A 22,510-nucleotide genomic window follows, 5' to 3' on the forward strand; every position below is an offset into this window, starting at 1 on the left:
ATTTCTTAGAAAAAGAGAGACATTTACATGTGATTAAAAGGTACAGTTAACACTAAGAATTCATTTCCTTTTAACTTTAAAGTTTGGAAGCTCAAGCATATTTGATTCTAAGGGAAAAAAAAGGATACATTATCTTGCTACATCTATAGCTCTAGCTCATTACCAGCACCCATCATAGGGTCAGAAGTACACTGAGGAAACATATGTTCCTGAGTTTCTAGGCAAGTATACAAGAAAGAGAGGAATAATTTCTCAGCCTTATCATTAATCCTTTGTTTATCCTGAAAAGGCCAAAATACATTTGACCTAAAAAAGGTGCATTGTATGTCCTGTTTATATGGAGGATTGAGCTATATATTTAACTTGCCCTCTCTTGAAAACCTACTAAAATGACCTCCCCAAAGGGTATAAATCAACAAGGATGAAGAGAGAGGTCAAGAAATTAAAAAAACTTTTTTGGAAGAGGAAAAGAATTGTGTAAGTGGTAACTGACTTAGTAGAGTAAATTTAAAAAGTTAAACTATGACTCCCATAGGACAAACGTCAAGAAGAAACAAGCCAATTTGTATCTGAACCACAAAGAGGAGCAGAGCTTTCCTCTCTGGAGAAGCTGAACCTGACAGGCTGGACTCATAGGCAGGAGACACAACAAAAGACAGGGATAAATTAACACACTATTGATAGGGGATTAAATAAGAAGTCTGCATATAACCAGAGAGACTTCAACTCTCCTATTTGCACTGAGTTACCAGAAATAGGGCATATTGCTATTCTCCCCACACAACTCTAGGCAGGAGAATGAAAGATTTCTTTATTGGTAACTGACCAGCCCAGAGAAACCTATGCATAAAGAACTTCTTATTGGCTAATTCATTTACTTATGGCTGTGCTGGGTCTTCTTCACTGCATGCAGGCTGTCTCTAGTTGCAGTGAGTGGAGGCTATTTTTTGTTGCAGTACACAGGCTTCTCATTTTGGTGGCTTCTCCTATTGGCTATTAGTGTCTCACTCTTAAATATCAATGGATAACCAAAAATCACTGGAAATTTGAAGAAAACATCTTACATTAGAGAAAGACCAAATCAAATACACTAAAGAAAGGAATTTGAATGAAACAGAGGCAAGGCAGGATGAAGAAAAGCTCAACAAAATTTAATTTCTATCCTTAAAGATGAGTATTGCATCCATGAAAGAAAAAAAGAAGAGGTTATAAAAAGGAACAATTAGAGGATTTTAAAAAATCTTAGAAATAGGCAAATAAAAACATTTACCAGGAGTGGAAGGAAATCTCCCAGAGAGTGGAATAAAAAGACAAAGAAATAGATAATATGAGGGAGGAGATAAGAAAAGCAGAGACTAAATCTCAGAGATCCAATATCTGGCTAAGAGGAGTGCAAGAAAGGAGAAAACAGAAAACAGTGATGGGCATTATTAAAGAAATAATACAAGAAAACTTCCCACTAGAGAAGAATACAAATTTCTAGATTGAAAGGACTCACGAAGCACAAAGCAGAATACGTGAGAACAGATACACACTAAGGCACATCATTGTGAAATTCAAGAATACTTGGGGACAAAGAAAAGATCCTGAAAGTTGCCAGAGGAGAGGAAAATACAGGTCAAATAAAAAGAATCAGGGGTCTTCCCTGGCAGTCCAGTGGTTAAGAATCCGTGCTTCCAATGTAGGGGGGCTGTGGGTTTAATCCCTGACATGGGAATTAAGATCCCAAAAGCTGTTAGGTGTGCCCTCCTCACCACAAAAAAAAAGTATCAGGAATTATAATGGATTTCTAATCAACAGCACTGGAAATAGAAGATAATGGAGCAAATCTTTCAGGATTCTGAAGAAAAACAATTCCCACTGCAGAATTCTAAACCCAGACAAACTAACAAATGTAAGAAACAGCACTATTACTTTCACCACAACAAACAAAAAGCTATTTTCAGGCATGCAGTGAATGGTTTAAAACATTTTCCTTTCATGTACACTTTCTCAGAAAGCTATTTGAGTTGTACTCCACCAATACAAAGAGGTAGCCCAAGAATGAGGAAGACATGGAATTGGTTTCAACACAGAGATGAGCAGTAAAGCATTGCTCCCAATAAACAATGGTCCCAGGCTGATGGCTGGGCTAGAGAAAACAAACCAAGACAGAAGATAGGAGGGTTGTCTTCAAGAAAGAAATGGACTGAAAAACTACCTGGTACATTTGTTCTACTGAGTGGAGCTTTATAATTCTATTAAGAAGTTTAGAGATAAATTATCTTTTACATTATTTTTATTTATTTCTTTGGCTGCGCTGGGTCTCGGTTGTGGCACAAAGGATCTTTGACCTTTAGTTACGGCATGCAAACTCTTAGTTGCAACATGTGGGATCTAGTTTCCCAACCAGGGATTGAATCTGGGCCCTTTGCATTCGGAGCACAGAGGCTTAGCTAATGGACCACAAGGGAAGTTCTGAAGATAAATTATTTTTTTCTAAATTGTATTTATTTATTTTGGCCATGTTAGGTCTAGGGCGATTCTTTGTTGTGGGGCACAGGCTTCTCATTGCAGTGACATCTCTTGTTGTGGAGAATGAGCTCTAGCTGCATGGGCTCAGTAGTTGTGGCACTCAGGTTTAGTTGTTCTGCGACATGTGGGGTCTCCCCAGACCAGGGATCAAACCCGTGTTCTTCGTATTGGCAGGCAGATTCTTAACCACTGGACAACCAGGGAAGTCCTGGGTGATAAATTATTGACTGGTACACAGAAGACTAAGTAAATGAAAAAATGAGATTATTAATATTAGCTGCACTGCTTGGCTTATGGGATCTTATTTCCCTGACCAGGGATTGAACCCGGGCCCATAGCCATGAAAGCCCCCAGTGCTAGCTACTGGACCACCAGGGAACTCCCCAAAATGAGATTACTAGCTTCAGGAAATGCAAAAGGCTGTACAAGAAAGAAAATGGAATCATATTATACTATGTGGCTCAGCTATAAAACTTATGCAATCATAAAATTTAAATAGTAATTATTCATTTAATCAAAAACTGTGATACAGCCATTTTGAAAGATAAGGTGAGACAATGTGCATGGGGGAATGTGTAAGAGAGCTAATATTCCCATCTTCCATAGTGGGAAGTCAATTGATAATGTATAAAAATTTTAAAGTAACAACTATACTACCAACTCTTATCTAGAAATCTGGAGGTAAATGTCAGAGGAGACAGCTTTAAAAACTTAAAGTATAAGCCTAGGGAATAGGAGAGAAGGTAGTTTGCTTTTATTTTTCTGAGTATTGTACTATTTGACCTGTAAAAATGATATACATGCTTTTGTGTGACATAAAAAATAAGTTTTAAAAATGTTAAGACTGTGATAACAAAATGGAAATACAACCTCTACTGGCAACTTGGCTATTATTTTGGAAGCAACTTCTACTCTATAGAAAAAAAAAAGTGGTGAAAATTACTTAGGAGAAACACTTTACTTGCTTTCATTTTGAAAATTTACGGGAGCTGGTGGTAGAAATGTATAATATAGGGATTTCTTAAGAACAACATGTAGGACTTTGGGGTTCTGAATAGGAAAACAATTCATCCTCTCCTCTTCCAGTTCTGCTGACATCCCTTTGTGGATGGGAAACACCTGGCTACATGGGAAAATAAGGTCTGGAACAAGGGTAACCTTGTGGACAACCTATGAGCCCAAGACTTGTCTTTAAGTAAAGACCTGATTTTAATTAGCAAGAGACACTTAGGACTACCATTAGGAAAAGCAGTTTACCCATTTGCCAGGTCATGAGATATCCATTACCAGTGCCCTCATAATTCTCTCCTGAACCCAGACCATCTACTAAGAGATGTACCTTCCTTAGAATCCCAGCTTAGTTATTAGAACAAAGTTTCTCTGCAAGTAGGGACCACATTTATTATAACATTATCTATTTATTAAATACCTGTTATATAAGTAAGGTATTAGATTAAATGAAAGAAAATTCCAGTTTATTTTTCCTGAATGTACCCTTCTGTGTTTAACCAACAGTACAATTCCAGTCATACTGTGCATTTTATGTTGCCTTGTCATCATCAAAAACGGTGTGTCTGTTTTCTTCCCGTATTACTAAAGAAAGATGGTCGACATGAATATCATGTGCCCTAGTAAATATTTTACCTGGTACTGGAAATGGATGGGCTGTAGTTGGCTGTCATTCTGAGTCATTTTCTTGGCTAAGGCCTCTTTCAGTGCAAGGGCTTTATTTAACTCAACCAGCTCCTTAGACATCTGAGCTTGACGTAGAGCATGCTGAGTAGTGAAAGCATCAGAAGACCTGGTGCTCTCTGGACTGATGGCCTCTTGCTGGAAAAGATCAGGATAATGATTTGGAAGAGAAATAAGCAACTGGAGTTCTTAGGCACTGTTTCATCAAGTCTCACAGCCACTTCTCCATTATCAGTCCCTCTGTTCTTTTAAAACTGGCTTCTCATACATGTGCTTTAAACATCAGAAATAAATTGAGCTAACCCATTTCCCTGCTCTCACAAGCACCTTATTTTTCATATCCTTTGACTGACTCTTTCAGAATGAACCAAGTTTCTTGCTCTTTTCTTTATAGGTCTGGCCAAGATTTCTTACTTTCACCTTATTCTAAGGGGTCCTTCGAGGAGAGAGGGCTCTGGCAATGGCACTTTAGTAATGGCGGAAATGGAGAAGAGGTTTCATATATTCTTAGAGCTGATCTCTGGCACCTGATTTATCTTCTATCTTTCTTCTTTCAGAATATAAAAAAATACCAATATATATTTGTTTTAGGGGGAAAATGCTGTCTCAAGCAACCATTGTCCAGTCTTTTATTTTGACTCTGCTCTATAACCATCAGCCAATTTCTAATACATTTGATCTATTCTTGCGACTTGAATGTTCAAAACATTTTCTTTGGTTCTTTTAGCCCCTAACCACCACATCTATAGAAAAGTATGCTGAGAAAAAATTCTCTTCCATTTCTTTTCTAATGCTTTTTTGATTTTGCCATAATTTCCTAATTTGTTTCCTTCATTGTCTTAATGTGCTAGACAGTTGATGCAGAATACAAGCATCTAACAAGAAATCAGTATGCCAGACTGCAAATATAGAAAGTGGCATCCCTGAGAAGCCCTGTCACCCATTACCAGTGATACTACTAGAGAGAGCTCCTATCCAAGTTAGGGATTTTATACTTAGCTGAGATTTATACTCAAGATTTCTAGATTTCCAGGGCATTCTATGGAGGATGGTAACAATCAAGGATTCTCTTCCTCAGCTGAGTGATCAATTATAAGAAATGGCACAGTTAAATCTCCTGGTTTTACACAAAGGGGCCAGTTACTTACTGTTTCTGGTTCTACTGCAGTATCAATGGCTGCAGTCATGCAAGCAACAGTTTCCTCCTGCAATGACAAATGATGTCTCAGTTTAGGAGCTTACTAGTGCGTTTTATATGGGTTATTTACTTGTTTTCAAGTGTATATAGAGATCATTTAAGGTATTAGACCAATTCTGTAGTCACATATACCACCCGCCCCCCGCCCCCCAACACATGTTTCCACTTCCCAACTCTCAAGAATCTGTCTTCTTTGTAAAGGTCAATTGTGTGGTCTTTGTAAAAATAAGGTCATGTAGCAACTGACATTTATTGCACCTCTCCTGCTCTGCCAGAGATCACTGAACTAGAGTGAAACAGTCATTTGAACAGGCCAAAGTTTAATCCACTTTATAGATGCTACCCTTTCTTTTTATGTTTTTTTACCACTAAGTCTACCTCTGTAATATACAGGTCTAGTCAGTTCTTATGGACACAGCATCCTAAGACCAGATATAGCAAATAAAGGCAATGCAGCAGAAAAGTGAATATGATAAAGGATTATTTTTGATTTTTACTTTATAGCCAGTCAAGGTAGCAAGAGCCTACTCTACAAGGAAATAAATGTCCCGGAAAAATGTGCTCATGAAGTCAGACAAACATACTTCAGATTCTGTCCCTCATATGCATAGGAACCAATCATATGTAGTTACTCCAGGTAGTGGTTACTTGAAGGGAAAAGGTAAGCACTGATTCCCTCTCAGAGAAGGGCACAAACCTTTTTGGGGCATTAGAATAACAACCACCTAAAAGGAAAACCTAAAGCCACTTATTAGGACAAATTTGTTTACAGGCTATCACATGAGCAAGCTTTGTTTTCCCCACTGGAATTTAGGCTTTATTTGGCATTGAAACATAAGGATTACCACTTCTGTTGAAGTGATTCTGCAAAGTCCTGGGAAGAAAGGATTATTTTCAAGATGTCATATGATTAAGGTCATAGGTAAAAGAGCTATTGGCTCAATAGCAAGGAGAGAATTTAGGTTAGCACAGGGAGTCTCTGCATCAGCCCAGTGAAACATTACATAGTTACTGAAACTTCAATATTATTACCTTTAAGGCAGGAGTGAAAGAAGCCCTTAGTGGGACTTCCCTGAAGATCCAGTGGTTAAGACTCCATGCTCCCAGTGCAGGGGGCATGAGTTTGATCCCTGGTTGGGGAACTAAGATCCTGCCATGTCACACAGTGTGGCCAAAAAAAGAAGAAGAAAAAAAGAGGCCCTTAGTAAATGCTGTTTGTAAAGCATTTCCCTTATTCTGCCCAGAAATTCCTAATCAGTGAGACTCAAAGAGAATTCAAAGGAAGATTCAGTGTTCTCACATCCTTTCTTATTATGATTTACAGTACTGGTGATCTCTAAGGTTAGGACATACTAAACTCTTCTTAAAAAAACAGAGCACTTCAAAATACTATAAGTTAATGGTTACCTTTTCTCCCTCTCAGTAAGTCTCAGTAAAAGGGCTAGTTATAGGCCTATCCTAGATTAATAGGACCTATGACACTGGCTTTTGGAGACTTTTTCTAGGACCTTCCAGAGGGTCAGGATCAGAGTAGATCTGATTCAACATGCCCTGAAGAAGACATGTCATTACTTTGAGTTTACCTTTTGGCCCAATGAAATTTCACAACGCTAAGGTTTAAGCTTTGGTGACGTTCTATGTGAACATGTCAGGATTCTGCCTTTATAATCCTAAATGTAAATATATAACAATAGGATTTATTTCAATCTAAGAGCCTCTTTCTTCCTCATTTTAAGGCTATTATGAACCTCTTGTAATAAAAGGACATACATTTGCTGAAGGTAGTGGTCAGGCGAACAAGGCCATGGTACATTGAGCTACATTAACCAGCAATACCCACCAAAATGAAGTTTGTGTTAATAGGCTGTAGGCAATAGCATTACGGGCATGCAAAAATCTTTTTATGGAACTGGTCTTGAAGGAGGGGGTAAAAACAAAAAAAAATTTTCGATTTTGTGGGAATTGAAAGGACTGCATGAATTTCCTCACAGGTAGCTGTTATAGGAGGTTTGCTTGAATTATATTTTAAAGGAAGAAATAGTACAGTTTAGCACTTAAAACCCCAGGGGAAAGGTCCAGGAACAATGACTGCTTCATAACTGAAAAGGGGGTGTTCGCCCGTCACTTATAATTCAAAATGAAGGGCACAAGCATTTACATTTGAAACATTTTGCTTTCACTGTAGTGAGTCTTAATAAAAGCCACAGGATACACTGTTGTGTATTTCCAAAAAAATATGTAGCTAGGAGGGTCTCCAAACAACAGACACAGAAAATTCTGATTCAAAAGTCCAGCAGGAACCCTGAGTAAAAGGGTTATTCTACCTAATGGTGACAGTGGATGGAAGCCAGGGACTTTATCAGCTTGTGGCAATCTTTAGCACCCTCCTGCTGTGTGTGCTGAGTGAATTTTAGTGGCAGACACTGCAATTCTCTAGAGATCCTCTGAGCCAGCCACCACTAGCAACTTCCTCCATAGGCACGCCAGGCACCAGTCACACTGCCAGATCTTCACTGAGGATATGACTTCTATTATTTTTAACTTTGTTCCATTGATTTCCTTCTTCATCTTTCCCATGTGACCCAAAGACCCAGAAATAAGATGATGTAGAATCCTTTAAGATCAGTGTAGTGGCTATGAACAATGGTGCCCTGGATCACTCTTTTCTGATCTTAATAAGTTTTGGCTCCTGTAGGGTTCTGCAGCCTTGACTACCTGAATTCTGAGACAGTCTCTCACAAAATTTTCATACATAAGATGCTTCACCTCTATTACAGATGGTGAAATTGAACCTTGTGATAGTCATTCTACAGCATGCACTCTATCTTCAGCCACAATGATATTCTTACCATGTTCTAAACATTTACACCTCTGCTTTTGCGAGTACCTTTTCCTCTATATAGATCATCCTTTCCCCTTTCTCTGTGTGGCAAACTCCTACTCATTTTTTAGGACCCGGTTTCTTCTTCCTGAATTTTCTAGGCAGTTAATCACCCCTTCCGTAGGGGTCCCATCACACTTTGCTCATATTGCTGATATAAAAGGGTTAAAACAGACATGAGAGAGGGTTCCTAGTTTTCCTTGCCTCCTCTTCCTTTCTCCCCTTTTTGCCATCTCTCCCACCTGTCATCCTTGACCAACTGACAAAAAACAAGACTTGCAAGGACAATTCTTGAAAAAAATTATATAATTAGCAGAATGGGATTGCATCAAAATTTTTAAGCAAGAAGCATGAAAACTGGAGCATCCTCCAATCAAAAGATTCACAGCAATTAACAACAAAAACTGCCACCTGAGTCAAACCACAAAGATACACATCCCTCTCTTCTTACTCTATGAAACTCCAATCATATTTCAACTCAGGGAGTTAGTTGGAGTTCAGGAGTACATCAGCTGAGTACATCAGCTGAATAATGTCTTTAATCTTGACTTAAGTCACTTGAATTATTTTCTTTTGATATTAATGCAGTACCTAGCAAGGTTACACAGCTAGTGAGTGGCAGAATGGGCTTCAAACCAGGGTTTTTCTGGCTCTGGAACTCAGATTCTCAAATACTATGGCCTGTTTGTTGGATAAATGAACTGTCATCTTGGACTACCTGTTATAATTTTATACAGTACTACTTATTCTAAAACACTGCTTTCTAGTCTTTTGGTAGTTTATTCATTTTACCTCTTGAACTGGCCATCCTAAACATTCCCTCCACAATATTGTATGCTATTTTTTTTCACTGACTCTTTAAGAGTAAAATAGAGGTCTGGATGATTTTATGATACTCTGTTCACAACTCTACAACACCATGGGGCAAGACCCAGGGTAGAGAATCACTGTTCTGGTAAAATTAAAATCTCTGTTTCAGAGTTAAGAATATCTACTAGGCATTTACATATACATTACTGCTTCATAATAATAATCAAGAGAGTACAGATGGAACAAAACAAACCCTAATCTTTTACCAACCAGGACCCTGAACGTAATATGATTTTGACCTTTTAAAAAAGTATTTATGCCTAAGGACTAAGAGAAGGAACATCAAAATAAGAGGTTTTGAGGATGGTAGGATTGTAAGAATTTTTCATCAGGCAAAAACAACCACCACCATCCCAGTAAAACCCACCCACAACTACTGTAATAGTTCTAAAAATAAATAGAAATGGGAACTTATAGCAGAATGATCAGTCAAACTAATTTATTACTGGTTATAAAAGAGAGCTATGGTATTTCCTGGAGGCTCTACACTATGGGTCAGAATCCTGCTTATTTAATATCTGGGTATGGTATAAGGCCTCTTATTAAGTTAGCCTATACTGAAAGGACAGCAAATCAATGACTGCTGCTTGAGCTACCCAGGCAATTTTGCACCCTTGTGTTGCTGTTTCCAGTGTGTGATTAGAATACTGAAATAATAATGTTCCATTGCACATGTGATCTATGAGTGTTTTAACTAATTCAATATTCAGATTGTAGCCAATGATCCATGATCTTTGTCCTCAACAGCTCACAATCAAGTTGTTTCAGCAAAAGGTACAGGGTTAGATGGGTTTATAAGCATCAAGAGAAGCAAATGAAAGCAATATGCCTATTTACACTACCCCTACTTGGCTTACCGAGAGCTGGGTAATCACTTGCTGCAGGTTACGAATTATCTCTACATTTTCCTTTAATTCTTGGTCTTCCAAAGTCTCCACTAGCTTCTGAAGATCCACTTTGCAGCTGAAAATTTAAGCAAATGAACCTAAGGGTTAATCAAAGGCCAGCGAGTCCATGGTTATGCACTAAGGTGGTATAGGTCACTAACAAACATCTGGGAGGAAACTTACGCTGCATGCTTCCTGAGCTCTTCTAGCTTGGCATTCATTTTTTCATTTGCTTGTTCTGTCTGCAACAAAGACCCAAGAGATCATCAGTGGCAGTGTCTGATAGCCTCACCTAATTATGCCCTCTCTTCTACTCTTAATGGATTAAAACCTAGGTAGAGAGGCTGCCTCATTTGCTGTAATAGAGGATTTACTGGGCTTTGGTTATTTAGAAATGTGTTTTTTAACAGTCATGGAAATTAGCCCTTCAGTCAACATGAGCTACTAAAAATAGCATCCAAGCAGCTGGGTCTTCTGCTTGCCATGAAGCTCAGCTATGGGGTGGCATGTGAAGCTTTAATTCCATAGAGAACCTTGCAACTGGGAGAAAAAGCAATACTTCCTGGCATGCTATTCCTTGCTGTTTGCAAAAAGCCCACTTGCCTGATAGTTTTAGCAAAATAAAGCAAGAAAAAGGATGAGGTACAAGAATGATGGCAGAAAAAAAAAGAATGATGGCAGAGAAGACAAAATGGCAGAGACAGCTACGTTTTGGAAAGGGTGACTGATACTTTTCATTTTATTTCAATCACAGTATCTGTAACATGCTAGATGCTGCAACAGATTTGGGAAGGGCAGTTTATATAGGACAAAAATGCTGTGCTTGTTATGAAGTTCTGACAAGACATCAAACAAAAACCCTTTGGGCGGCCATTGTAACAACCTTAAAAAGATCAGATGGGTACGTGGATAGAATAACAAATACTGTCTGTTACGTCAGCCACACTCACATGTTAAGCACAGCTTCTAGGGTTACTTCAAAGACATAAAATGTAGCACTGGAGATAGAAAACTGTATATAAAAAATCCCCTATATCCCATTTTCACCCTTCTGCTAGTAATGGACATTACAATGGACCTAGGATTTGGCTTCTTTAAAAAGAAATCTTTAAGAAGCTTACCCTTCCTTGACTGGAGTACACTGATGCATGAAGGTATATAAATTACAGATGTTCAATTACATTTTAGTGGAAACTCATTTTCACTGCTGGCAATAGCTGTGTTATAAAAGATTGAGCTGTACTTTAGACCAGTAGAAAAATGTTAGTGACAAGAGCCAGCACTGATCTAGGAGGTTACTATCCAGCAGGTAGTAGGACACAAAACTGGTGTAGTTAGTTACATTGTGATCCACCATTTGAAAATTGACCATATGTAAAAGGAGCTAAAATTAATTCCCCAGATGTTTCATCTCATCATGGCAGCTGTTAGGATGGGATGTGAAATGTGACAACATTTGGGGAAGAGGGATAGAAAGGAACTAAAATCTTAGTGAGGAGATAGTTACTTGGTATTATGGATGATTAGGCAGAACTTAAGTTGACAGAGGGACCTGGTTCTTTCCTCTCTGCTCTTTTAGAACAAATCCATTTTAAAATGGGATTCATGAAGATTCTTTGTGGTAGATACATAGGTCTTCACAGTATAATTCATTTAACTTCTCTGTATGTTTGATTATACTTTGTTGGATTTTCCCTGGAGGGGTTCCATGGAGGATATGGCAATACTAATCCATTTCTTTTCATGTAACTTGTCTCTCATAATGAGAAGTACATTAAATATTTCAGAAACTAAAGCTAGTAAATGTCCAGACTGCTAGTTTAGTCTTGGAGCCTCACCAAAATGATCCTCTCCAACATCTGAGCTGTCTGACCAGCAGCCTCACTTAGACCACGACTTAATTTTTCATTCTCCTCTACCAGTGACTGATTCTTCTCCATTAGGGATTGTAGATTCTCTGATGGTTCCACACTAAAACAAAGAAAGTAACATATTAGAAAAATATCTGATCAATAATACCTATATTAGAGATGGATTAACAATATATATCCCATAGGCCTTTGGGGGGCTTAGCTTAAAATTACCCCTCGCAAATCTAGAAAAAAAAGTATGTCCATTCTTTCAGCCAGGTAGTATACTGGATAAATAAAAATGTATGCCTGAACTATTTTAAATTAATGGTTTGGAGGAAAGTAATAATTTAGAGCCAGATATGGTTGGAAAATTCTGAAAGAGATGGGAATACCAGGCCACCTGACTTGCCTCTTGAGAAACCTGTATACAGGTCTGGAAGCAACAGTTAGAACTGGACATGGAACAACAGACTGGTTCCAAATAGGAAAAGGAGTACGTCAAGGCCCTACGTTGTCACCCTGCTTATTTAACTTATATGCAGAGTGCAACATGAGAAACGCTGTGCTGGATGAAGCACAAGCTAGAATCAAGTTTGCCGGGAGAAATATCAATAACCTCACATATGCAGATGACATTACCCTTATAGCAGAAAGTGAAGAAGAACTAAAGAGCCTCTTGATGAAAGTGAAAGAGGAAAGTGAAAAAGTTGGCTTAAAGCTCAACATTCAGAAAACTAAGATCATGGCATCTGGTCTCATCACTTCATGGCAAATAGATGAGGAAACAGTGGCTGACTTTATTTTTTGGGGCTCCAAAATCACCGGAGATGGTGATTGCAGCCATGAAATTAAAAGACACTTACTCCTTGGGAGGAAAGTTATGACCAACCTAGACAGCATATTAAAAAGCAGAGACATTACTTTGTCAGTGAAGGTCCATCTAGTCAAGCCTATGGTTTTTCCAGTAGTCATGTATGGATGTGAGAGTTGGACTATAAGAAAGCTTAGCACCAAAGAATTGATGCTTTTGAAGTGTGGTGTTGGAGAAGACTCTTGAGAGTCCCATGGACTGCAAGGAGATCCAACCAGTCCATCCTAAAGGAGATCAGTCCTGGGTGTTCATTGGAGGGACTGATGTTGAAGCTGAAACTCCAATACTTTGGCTACCTGACACAAGAGCTGACTCATTTGAAAAGACCCTGATGCTGGGAAAGATAGAGGGCAGGAGAAGAAGGGGATGACAGAGGATGAGATGGTTGGATGACATCACCGACTCAATGGACATGGGTTTGGGTGAACTTTGGAAGTTGGTGATGGAAAGGGAGGCCTGGTGTGCTGCGGTTCATGGGGTCGCAAAGAGCTGGACATAACTGAGCGACTGAGCTGAACTGAAATGATGGTTGCAACAGGAATGACTAACTTTTATCCTTAGCTCTTGGTTTAAGATCTTTCTACTTATTCCAAATATGTAAGAAGTTTCCCTCTTCTCATTCTCAATCCTTCATTAAAGATTAGGGAAACACAGAAAGAAGAGGTATGGAGGAGGTAGAAATGAAACTCCTCATGGTCAAACTTTAAGCTCATTAACATAAGTGACTTACCGATCTGTTGTAGAGTTTAGAGAAATAGCATTTAGGAACCAAAATGTTGAAACGATGATCTGTGGTCACTAAGAACACATTTCACAACTTTTCATAAATAAGTGGTCCCTTCTAAATGCTTGCCTTGCTTCAAACTGATGACCCACAGCCTCCTGTTCATTTGTCTATCAATTTTTAATGGCTTAGCGTGGGTGGTGGCAACAATAGCATTCATTTCAAATAGGAGTGAAAGGAAGGGACAGAAATAGTTTAAAAGACAAGAACGTTTGGAATTTATGCAGATAATTTGCTATATCAGTTCCAGAAAATGAAGCAGATCAATAAAAAGCAGTTTTGATTTGCTTTTTTTTCTTTTAATTCACTGGGATTAATTGTTCAAAAGACTGGAAAATAGGACTGGCAAAAAAGATCAGAAGAAATATGAAGATTCGATTTGAAGGAAATGGCAGGGGGAAATGAATAGTTGCAAGGATATAATAAAGAGAAAAAAAGGACAGGGAACAGCTGTTCTCAATCTCAAGAAAGGACAGAAAAAGATTTTAGGAACAGATGCCCTCTCACCCAGTTTAAGACTTCCATGAATTCTTATAGAAGATCTTAGCATGTTCTTTATCAAAAAGTTAATAGCAAGGTCACACCATAGGGTCTCATATTATACTCTTGAGAATTTATTAGCACTCTTATGAAGGAATGCTCAATTAAAACGTAGATTATAAAAATAAACTATGGGTAAATTTAGTGTTATTTTAGATTGCTCTGATGTCTTTATTGTTGTTAAACTGAAAACTTCCATGTATCATTCATGCAAGTTGACAAGCTCCAAAGTAATACTTTTTACTCAATAGTTTCTTCCCCTCTAAAAATTTCCAAGGTTTCTCCAAATGGAGAAAATACAATGGAAACCAATGTTTCCTCTTTTCAGATGCTATTTAACTGCCAATGCTACTAGGAATTCAAGTTAGTTGAGTATGTGCAAATTGACAAACAGGCTCAGAAAATCTATACAAAAGCTTCAATGACACACATTCAAAAAGATAAGTATATAACCTAAGGAAAAAAAACAAAAAAATTCATGTATATAAACTAAATTTTGTTAAAAAGCCTTAAGAAACATCTCTAAAAATATAAGTGTATATTTTTGAGGAAAGAAGCAGCATCTTTATTTCTCTGAAAAACATTGACCAATTGAGTTAAACTGATTCTTTCATCAACTGTTTCTTAGAATCTGTTACTTTTGTAACTGAAATTATATCCTATAGGTTTTTCCAGGTAGTCAGAAGTCTGAAATGGTTTTGGTTAGTCTTGTCTTACATGAAACAAGTCTATACTAAATTGAAAGGAAATTAAGATAGGTCAACTGCTTCTAAACTGGCTATACTAGAACGAATGTTTAGCAGACCCTTTAAAAGATCCAAGCTTTCCTCAGTTTCTTTATCCAACATTCTTAAAATATTATCAGGAAACCAAGATTAAACGATCCAGAGAGGGAGGAATTCAAAGAGAAAGACAGTCATTTCTTGGTGATAAAATTATGGCAATTTTAAGATTTATTCTTTATACTTTTCTAAATGACCTAAAGAAGCAATGTATCACTTTTATAATCAGAAAAAATGATTGAGTTATTGAAAAATAAGGATATTAAAATAAAATAGGTTCACACCAAACTCCAAATGGAAAAATGAAATGTACAAAATAAAAGCAACATAAGTACCAGAAGAAACATGGGTGAATTCCTCTTTAATCTTGGCATAGGGAAAGGCTTTCTAACTATGAATCAAAATTCAGAAACATGAGGAGAACATAAAAACAATGTAGCCACTTTGGAAAATGGTTTGGCAGTTTCTTTAAAAGTTAATCATATGACCCCAAAGTTCCACTTGTACCTTCCCAATAAAAAGCATATATCCATACAAAAACTTGCAATTGAATGTTCATGGCAGCATAATTGCTAATAGCCCCAAAGTTGAAACAACCCAAAAGTTCATCAACTGGGAAACGGCTAGACAAAATGTGGTATATCCAGACAATGGAGTACTATTTAACAACAAAAAAGTATGAAGTACTGATAATCTCAGAAATATTATAGGTCAAAGAAATCAGACAAAAAGTTCACATACAGCAAGATTCCACATATATGAAACGTCCCTAATAGGCAAATCTTGTAGAAAGCAGATTAGTGATTGCCTGGGTTTGGGAGTGGGAATAGGAGTGACTACAATTGGACACAAAGGATCTTTTTGGAGTGATGGAAATGTTCCAAAATTGGATTGTGGTGATCGTTGCACAACTCTGTAAATTTACTAAAAGCCATTGAATTGGGACTTCCCTGGTGGTGCAGTGGATAAGAACGTGCCTGCCAATGCAGGCAACATGGGTTCAATCCCTGGTCCAGGAAGATTCCACATGCTGCAGAGCAACTAAGCCTGTGCGCTGCAACTACTGAGCCCGAATGCTGCAACTACTGAAACCCATGAGCATAGAGCCTGTGCTCCACAAGAGAAGCCATGGCAATGAGTAGCCCTCACACCACAACAAAGAATAGCCCCAGGTCACCGCAACTAGAGAAAAAAGCCTGGGCACAGCAAGGAAGACCCAGTGCAGCCAATAAATAAATAAAAATTGGAAAAAAAAAACCATTGAATTGTATACTTAAAGTGAATGGATTTAACAGTATATAAATTATATCTCAATAAATCTAGAGGGTAAAAAAATCCAGAGGTAATAAAAAAATGACTCAAACTTTTTACTACATAAAATTTATTTTTTTGCATGATCCAAAAAAACCACGAACAAAGTACAAAACAAATTAGGAGAAAATATTTGTGACACACACTACAGACAAAAGACTAATATCACTAATATACAAAGAACTATTGAAAATAAGGGCCAAATTAGGGTGGTTATCACAAAAAAAAAAAAAGAAAGAAAGAAAATACCAAGTACTGGCAAGGATGTGGAGAAATCAACATTTGTACACTTCTGGAGGAATGTAAAATAGTGTAGCCACTATGGAAAAGGGTATGGCAATTTAATTAAAAAATTAAAAATAGAATAAATACATGATCTAGCTATTCCACTTCTTGGTATATACCCAAAAAACTGAAAGCAGAGCTTTTTGCATACCCATGTTCATAGAAGCATTATTCACAATACCCAGGAGGTAGAAGCAACCCATGTCCCTTGACACATGAATGGATACACAACATGTGGTATATACAAACAATGGAATACCATTCAGCCTTTAAGTGGAACAAAATTCTGGGACTTCCCTGGTGGCCCAGTAGTTAAGAATCCACCTTGTAGACTTCCCTGGTAGTGGAGTGGAGAAGACTCCTCCTGCCAATGCAGGAGATATGGCTTTGATCCTCGGTCTGGGAAGATTACAATAGAATGGGAAAGACTACAGATCTCTTCAAGAAAATTAGAGACACCAAGGGAACATTTCATGCAAAGATGGGCACAATAAAGGACAGAAATGGTATGGACCTAATAGAAGCAGAAGATATTAAGAACAGGTGGCAAGAATACACAGAAGAACTATACAAAAAAGATCTTCATGACCCAGGTAACCATGATGGTGTGATCACTCACCTAGAGCCAGACATCCTGGAATGCAAAGTCAAGTGGGCCCTAGGAAGCAACACTATGAACAAAGCTAGTGGAGGTGATGGAATTCCAGTTGAGCTATTTCAAATCCTAAAAGATGCTGCTGCACTCAATATGCCAGCAAATTTGGAAAACTCAGCAGTGGCCACAGGACTGGAAAAGGTCACTTTCCATTCCAATCCCAAAGAAAGGCAATGCCAAAGACTGCTCCAACTACTGCACAATTGCATTCATCTCACACACTAGCAAAGTAATGCTCAAAATTCTGCAAACCAGGCTTCAACAGTACGTGAACCATGAACTTCCAGATGTTCAAGCTGGATTTAGAAAAGGCAGCGGAACCAGAGATCACATTGCCAACATCTGCTGGATCACAGAAAAAGCAAGAGAGTTCCAGAAAAATATCTGCTTCTGCTTTATTGACTACACCAAAGCCTTTGACTGTGTGGATCACAACAAACTGTGGAAAATTCTTAAAGAGATGGGAATACCAGACCACCTGACCTGCCTCCTGAGAAATCTGGATACAGGTCAAGAAGCAACAGTTAGAATCGGACATGGAACAACAGACTGTTTCCAAATTGGGAAAGGAGTACATCAAGGCTGTATGTACTGCTTATTTAACTTATATGCAGAGTACATCATGAGAAATGCTGGGCTGGATGAAGCACAAGCTGGAATCAAGATTGCTAGGAGAAATATCAAGAACCTCAGATATGCAGATGACACCACCCTTATGGTAGAAAGCAAAGAACTAAAAAGCCTCTTGATGAAAGTTAAAGAGGGGAGTGAAAAAGTTGGCTTAAAGCTCAACATTCAAAAAACGAAGACCATGGCATCCGGTCCCATCACTTCACTGGCAAACAGATGGGGAAACAATGAAAACAGTGAGAGACTTTAGTTTTTTGGGCTCTAAAATCACTGGAGATGGTGAATGCAGCCATGAAATTAAAAGATGCATGTTCCAAGCTAAGATGGCGGAGGAATAGGACGGGGAGACCACTTTCTCCCCTACAAATTCATCGAAACAACATTTGAACGCTGAGCAAACTCCACAAAACAACTTCTGATCGCTAGCAAAGGACATCAGGCGCCCAGAAAAGCAGCCCATTGTCTTCTAAAGGAGCTAGGACAAACTATAAAAGATAAAAAGAGAGACAAAAGAACTAGGGACGGAGACTCCCTAGTCTGGGAAGGGAGTCGTAATAGAGGAAGTTTCCAAACACCAGGAAACCCTCTCAAGGGCGGGTCTGGGGGAAGTTTTCAAATCTTGGAGGGCAACCTAACTGGGAGGAAAAATAAATAAAACCCACAGATTACATGCCTAAAAGCAACTCCCAGCAGAAAAGTACCCCAGACACTCACATCCACCACCAGCAAGTGGGGGCTGAACGGAGAGGAGCAGACGGGTAAGGACCCCTCTTGCTTAGGGTAAGGACCGAGCCTGAATGCCCTGAGGGCAATCGGAGGGAGATAACATGAGATAGCAACTTAAACTGTGGGATAGCAAGAGAGAGAGAAAATTAACCAGTGAAAAGCCTCTATGACCCACCTCCCAGAATATTGGAAATAAAAGCAAAAATAAACAAATGGGACCTAATTAAACTTAAAAACTTTTGCACAACAAAGGAAACTATAAGCAAGGTGAAAAGACAGCCTTCACAATGGGAGAAAATAATAGCAAATGAAGAAACAGACAAAGGATTAATCTCAAAAATATACAAGCAACTCCTGAAGCTCAATTCCAGAAAAATAAATGACCCAATCAAAAAAATGGGCCAAAGATCTAAACAGACATTTCTCCAAAGAAGACATACAGATGGCTAACAAGCACATGAAAAGATGCTCAACATCACTCATTATCAGAGAAATGCAAATCAAAACCACAATGAGGTACCATTACACGCCAGTCAGGATGGCTGCTATCCAAAAGTCTACAAGCAATAAATGCTGGAGAGGGTGTGGAGAAAAGGGAACCCTCTTACACTGTTGGTGGGAATGCAAAATAGTACAACCACTATGGAGAACAGTGTGGAGATTCCTTTAAAAACTGGAAATAGAACTGCCATATGACCCAGCAATCCCACTCCTGGGCATACACACTGAGGAAACCAGATCTGAAAGAGACACGTGCACCCCAATGTTCATCGCAGCACTGTTTATAATAGCCAGGACATGGAAGCAACCTAGATGCCCATCAGCAGATGAATGGATAAGGAAGCTGTGGTACATATACACCATGGAATATTACTCAGCCATTAAAAAGAATTCATTTGAACCAGTCCTAATGAGATGGATGAAACTGGAGCCCTAGTACAGAGTGAAGATAGCCAGAAAGATAAAAAGAACATTACAGCATACTAACACATATATATGGAATTTAGAAAGATGGTAATGATAACCCTATATGCAAAACAGAAAAAGAGACACAGATGTACAGAACAGAATTTTGGACTCTGTGGGAGAAGAATTTTTTTAAATTGTTAAATACATCCAACCACAAATCCAGGAAACTTGGAGAACTGTAAGAAGGACCAAATTCAAACAAAACAAAATAAAAATAAAACAAAAAAACAGACACAATCACACAATAGTCAAATTGCAGTAAACCATAAAGAGAAAATCTTGAAGAAAACTAAGAAAAAAAAAGGACATATTACACACTATAAACAAAAAGAAAAAAATGAGTTAGAGCAGACTTCTTGTCAGCAACCATGCAAAGCATAAAACAATGGAGTGACATCTTTAAAACACTGAAAGAAAAACCTGTCAACCTAAAATCGTAAAATCAGTGAAAATATCTTCCCAACAATGAAAGCAAAAATAAACATTTCAGAAAAAAACAAATTTTTAGAGATATCTCATTGCCAAGAGACACTTAAAAACATTAAAAGATATTCTTTAGGCAGAAAGAAAATAATATGAGATCAAAACTTGGATCTATACATATAAATGATGATCCATGAAAACAGAGCATGAAAGTAAATAATTGTTTCCTTATTTTTAATTGCTACAAAATAATTAACTCTATAAAGTAATATTATTAACATTCTACTGTGGGTTTTATAAAATAAGTAAAACATATACAATAATAGCAAAAAGGATCAAAAGGAGGGTTTGGAATTACATTGTCATGAGCTTTTTATACTGCGTGTGGAGCGGTATAATAATACCCTGTGAACCATGTTACATGTTCAAATATTATTTTAAATGAGACAGGAAAAGCTATCAGAGTGTTTTAAGCAAAGATATAACAAATAATATGTTTAATTTTGGTGATAGTGGGCTTACATACAGTCTAGTTAAATAGTAAAAGTGTTTGAAACTGTTTCCTCTATTACTGCTTCTACCAATTAAGTTTATTATGTTCTAGGAATTTTGTCGAGAAATTTCCCATGTATTACACACAAGCTTCACAACAGTCCTGATAGGAAATTGAGCCTTAGAAAGTTTGTCACACTGTCATATAGCACTTAAGTTTCTTACTGTTACTGTAAACAATTACCAGAAAGTGGATTAATACACTTATTGTCTTACACCTCTGAAGGTCAGAAGTCTAAAATGTGTCTATTGGGCTGCATTCTTCCTAGAGACTTTAGGGAGAGTCTGTTTCCTTCCCTTTTCCATCTTCTGGAGGCTACATTGCTTAGCTCATGGTCCCTTTCTCCATCTTCCATGCATGTCAATCTAATTTTTGTGCTCTGCTTCCATTATTTTCTCTCAAACTTTAACTTTACTGCTGTCCTCTTTTATTAACCCTTGTGATTACACTAAACCAACTGAAATAATCCAGGATAATCTCTATCTCAAGATAGAAAATTTAATCATATGCAAGTCTCTTTTGTGATATAAGGTAATATTTTCACAAGATCTGAAGATTAGGATGTGGAAATCTTTGGGGAGTCATTATTTGGCCTACACACAGTCAGAATTTTCCCCACTCCCATCTTTCAGGGCAAGATGAAAAAGAAGTTAATTATGAGAGGAAGGAATCTCTGAACAAAGGATAAGAAAATGCATTCATTTTCCAAGAAATACAGTGAACTGCAAATGATTTACGGATAGATGTAGAGTAAAAATGTAACCTGACAGGAAAAAGCCCGCATGTATGGACCAGACTGGTACCATCAAAGAAAATGAGGAAAGAATTAATGTTTATTGTGCTGCCTACCCTATGCCAGATCAAATAAATATGCCCTAAATATATATAATCCCATTTAGTTCTCACAGTCAGTAAGTAAAATACATGTTATACTCCCAGTTTTACAAGGGAGGAAACCTGAACTCTGTCCATACAAGTCAATGAAGTAGTAGGCCATCATCAGTATCTAGCTCAGATTCCAAAGCTAGTGTTACACTATTTTTTTTTTTAATTCAAAATATCAGAAAGAGAATTTTAAGAGAAAATTTGTCAAACTGGATTACTAAACTAGGAAACAGATTATTTTGAAGAAGAATTGAAAGAATTGGGGGTAATTAACTTGAAAGAAAGAAGACTTAGAGAAGATATGATGATATTGTCATGTGGAAGAGGGCTGGGCCTAGCGTATAAAAGTTAGAAAAGAAAAAGTCATACAAGCAATATTGATTTAAGGTGTTTGAATTGCAATGAATTGCATTGTTGAAAAAACTGCAGGAGGCTCTAGACTAGGCTGGATGACTGGATTTTCTCCACTAGAGTTAATAACTCCGGCTCTGGAGCCAGAGTGCCTCTATTTGAATACTGGTCCCACAAATGACAAGCTATGTCATTTGAGCAAGATATTTAACTTCTCTGTGCCAGGATTTCTTTTTTTTTAATTATATTTATTTATTTTTAATTGATTGAATATTGCTTTACATTATTCTTTCGATTTCTGCCATACATCAACATGAATTAGCCGTAGATGTACATATGGCCCCTCCCTCTTGAGCCTCCCTCCCACTTCCCACCCTTCCCACCCCTCTAGGTTGTTACAGTGGAGAAGGCAATGGCACCCCACTCCAGTACTCTTCCCATGGATGGAGGAGCCTGGTGGGCTGCGGTCCATGGGGTCGCTAAGAGTCCGACAGGACTGAGCGACTTCACTTTCACTTTTCACTTTCATGCATTGGAGAAGGAAATGGCAACCCACTCCAGTGTTCTTGCCTGGAGAATCCCAGGGGCGGGGGAGCCTGGTGGGCTGCCGTCTATGGGGTCGCACAGAGTCGGACACGACTGAAGTGACTTAGCAGCAGCAGCAGGTTGTTACAGAGGCCTGGTTTGAGTTCCCTGAGTCATAGCACAAATTTCCATTGGCTATCCGACAGAGGATGAGATGGTCGGATGGCATCACCGAGTCAATGGACATGGGTTTGGGTGGACTCCGGGAGTTGGTGATGGACAGGCAGGCCTGGCGTGCTGCGGTTCATGGGGTCGCAAAGAGTCG

General features: G+C 38.1%; 1 protein-coding gene across 4 annotated transcripts in view; it reads right to left on the minus strand.

Moving 5' to 3' along the window:
* The window catches only part of KIF4A (kinesin family member 4A), a 143,224-nt gene that overhangs the window by 44,422 nt on the left and 76,292 nt on the right, over positions 1-22,510 (minus strand). For all 4 annotated transcript variants that reach the window (XM_043458802.1, XM_043458803.1, XM_043458805.1 and 1 more), the window contains exons 11-15: positions 11,881-12,013; positions 10,226-10,284; positions 10,013-10,118; positions 5,355-5,411; positions 4,159-4,344 (exon numbers count right to left, since the gene is read on the minus strand). In XM_043458802.1, the coding sequence (XP_043314737.1) occupies positions 4,159-4,344; positions 5,355-5,411; positions 10,013-10,118; positions 10,226-10,284; positions 11,881-12,013 (541 nt within the window). The remainder of the gene's footprint in view (positions 1-4,158; positions 4,345-5,354; positions 5,412-10,012; positions 10,119-10,225; positions 10,285-11,880; positions 12,014-22,510) is intronic.

Source organism: Cervus canadensis, chromosome X (genome assembly GCF_019320065.1).
Source record: "Cervus canadensis isolate Bull #8, Minnesota chromosome X, ASM1932006v1, whole genome shotgun sequence".
Classification (NCBI taxonomy): Eukaryota; Metazoa; Chordata; class Mammalia; order Artiodactyla; family Cervidae; genus Cervus; species Cervus canadensis.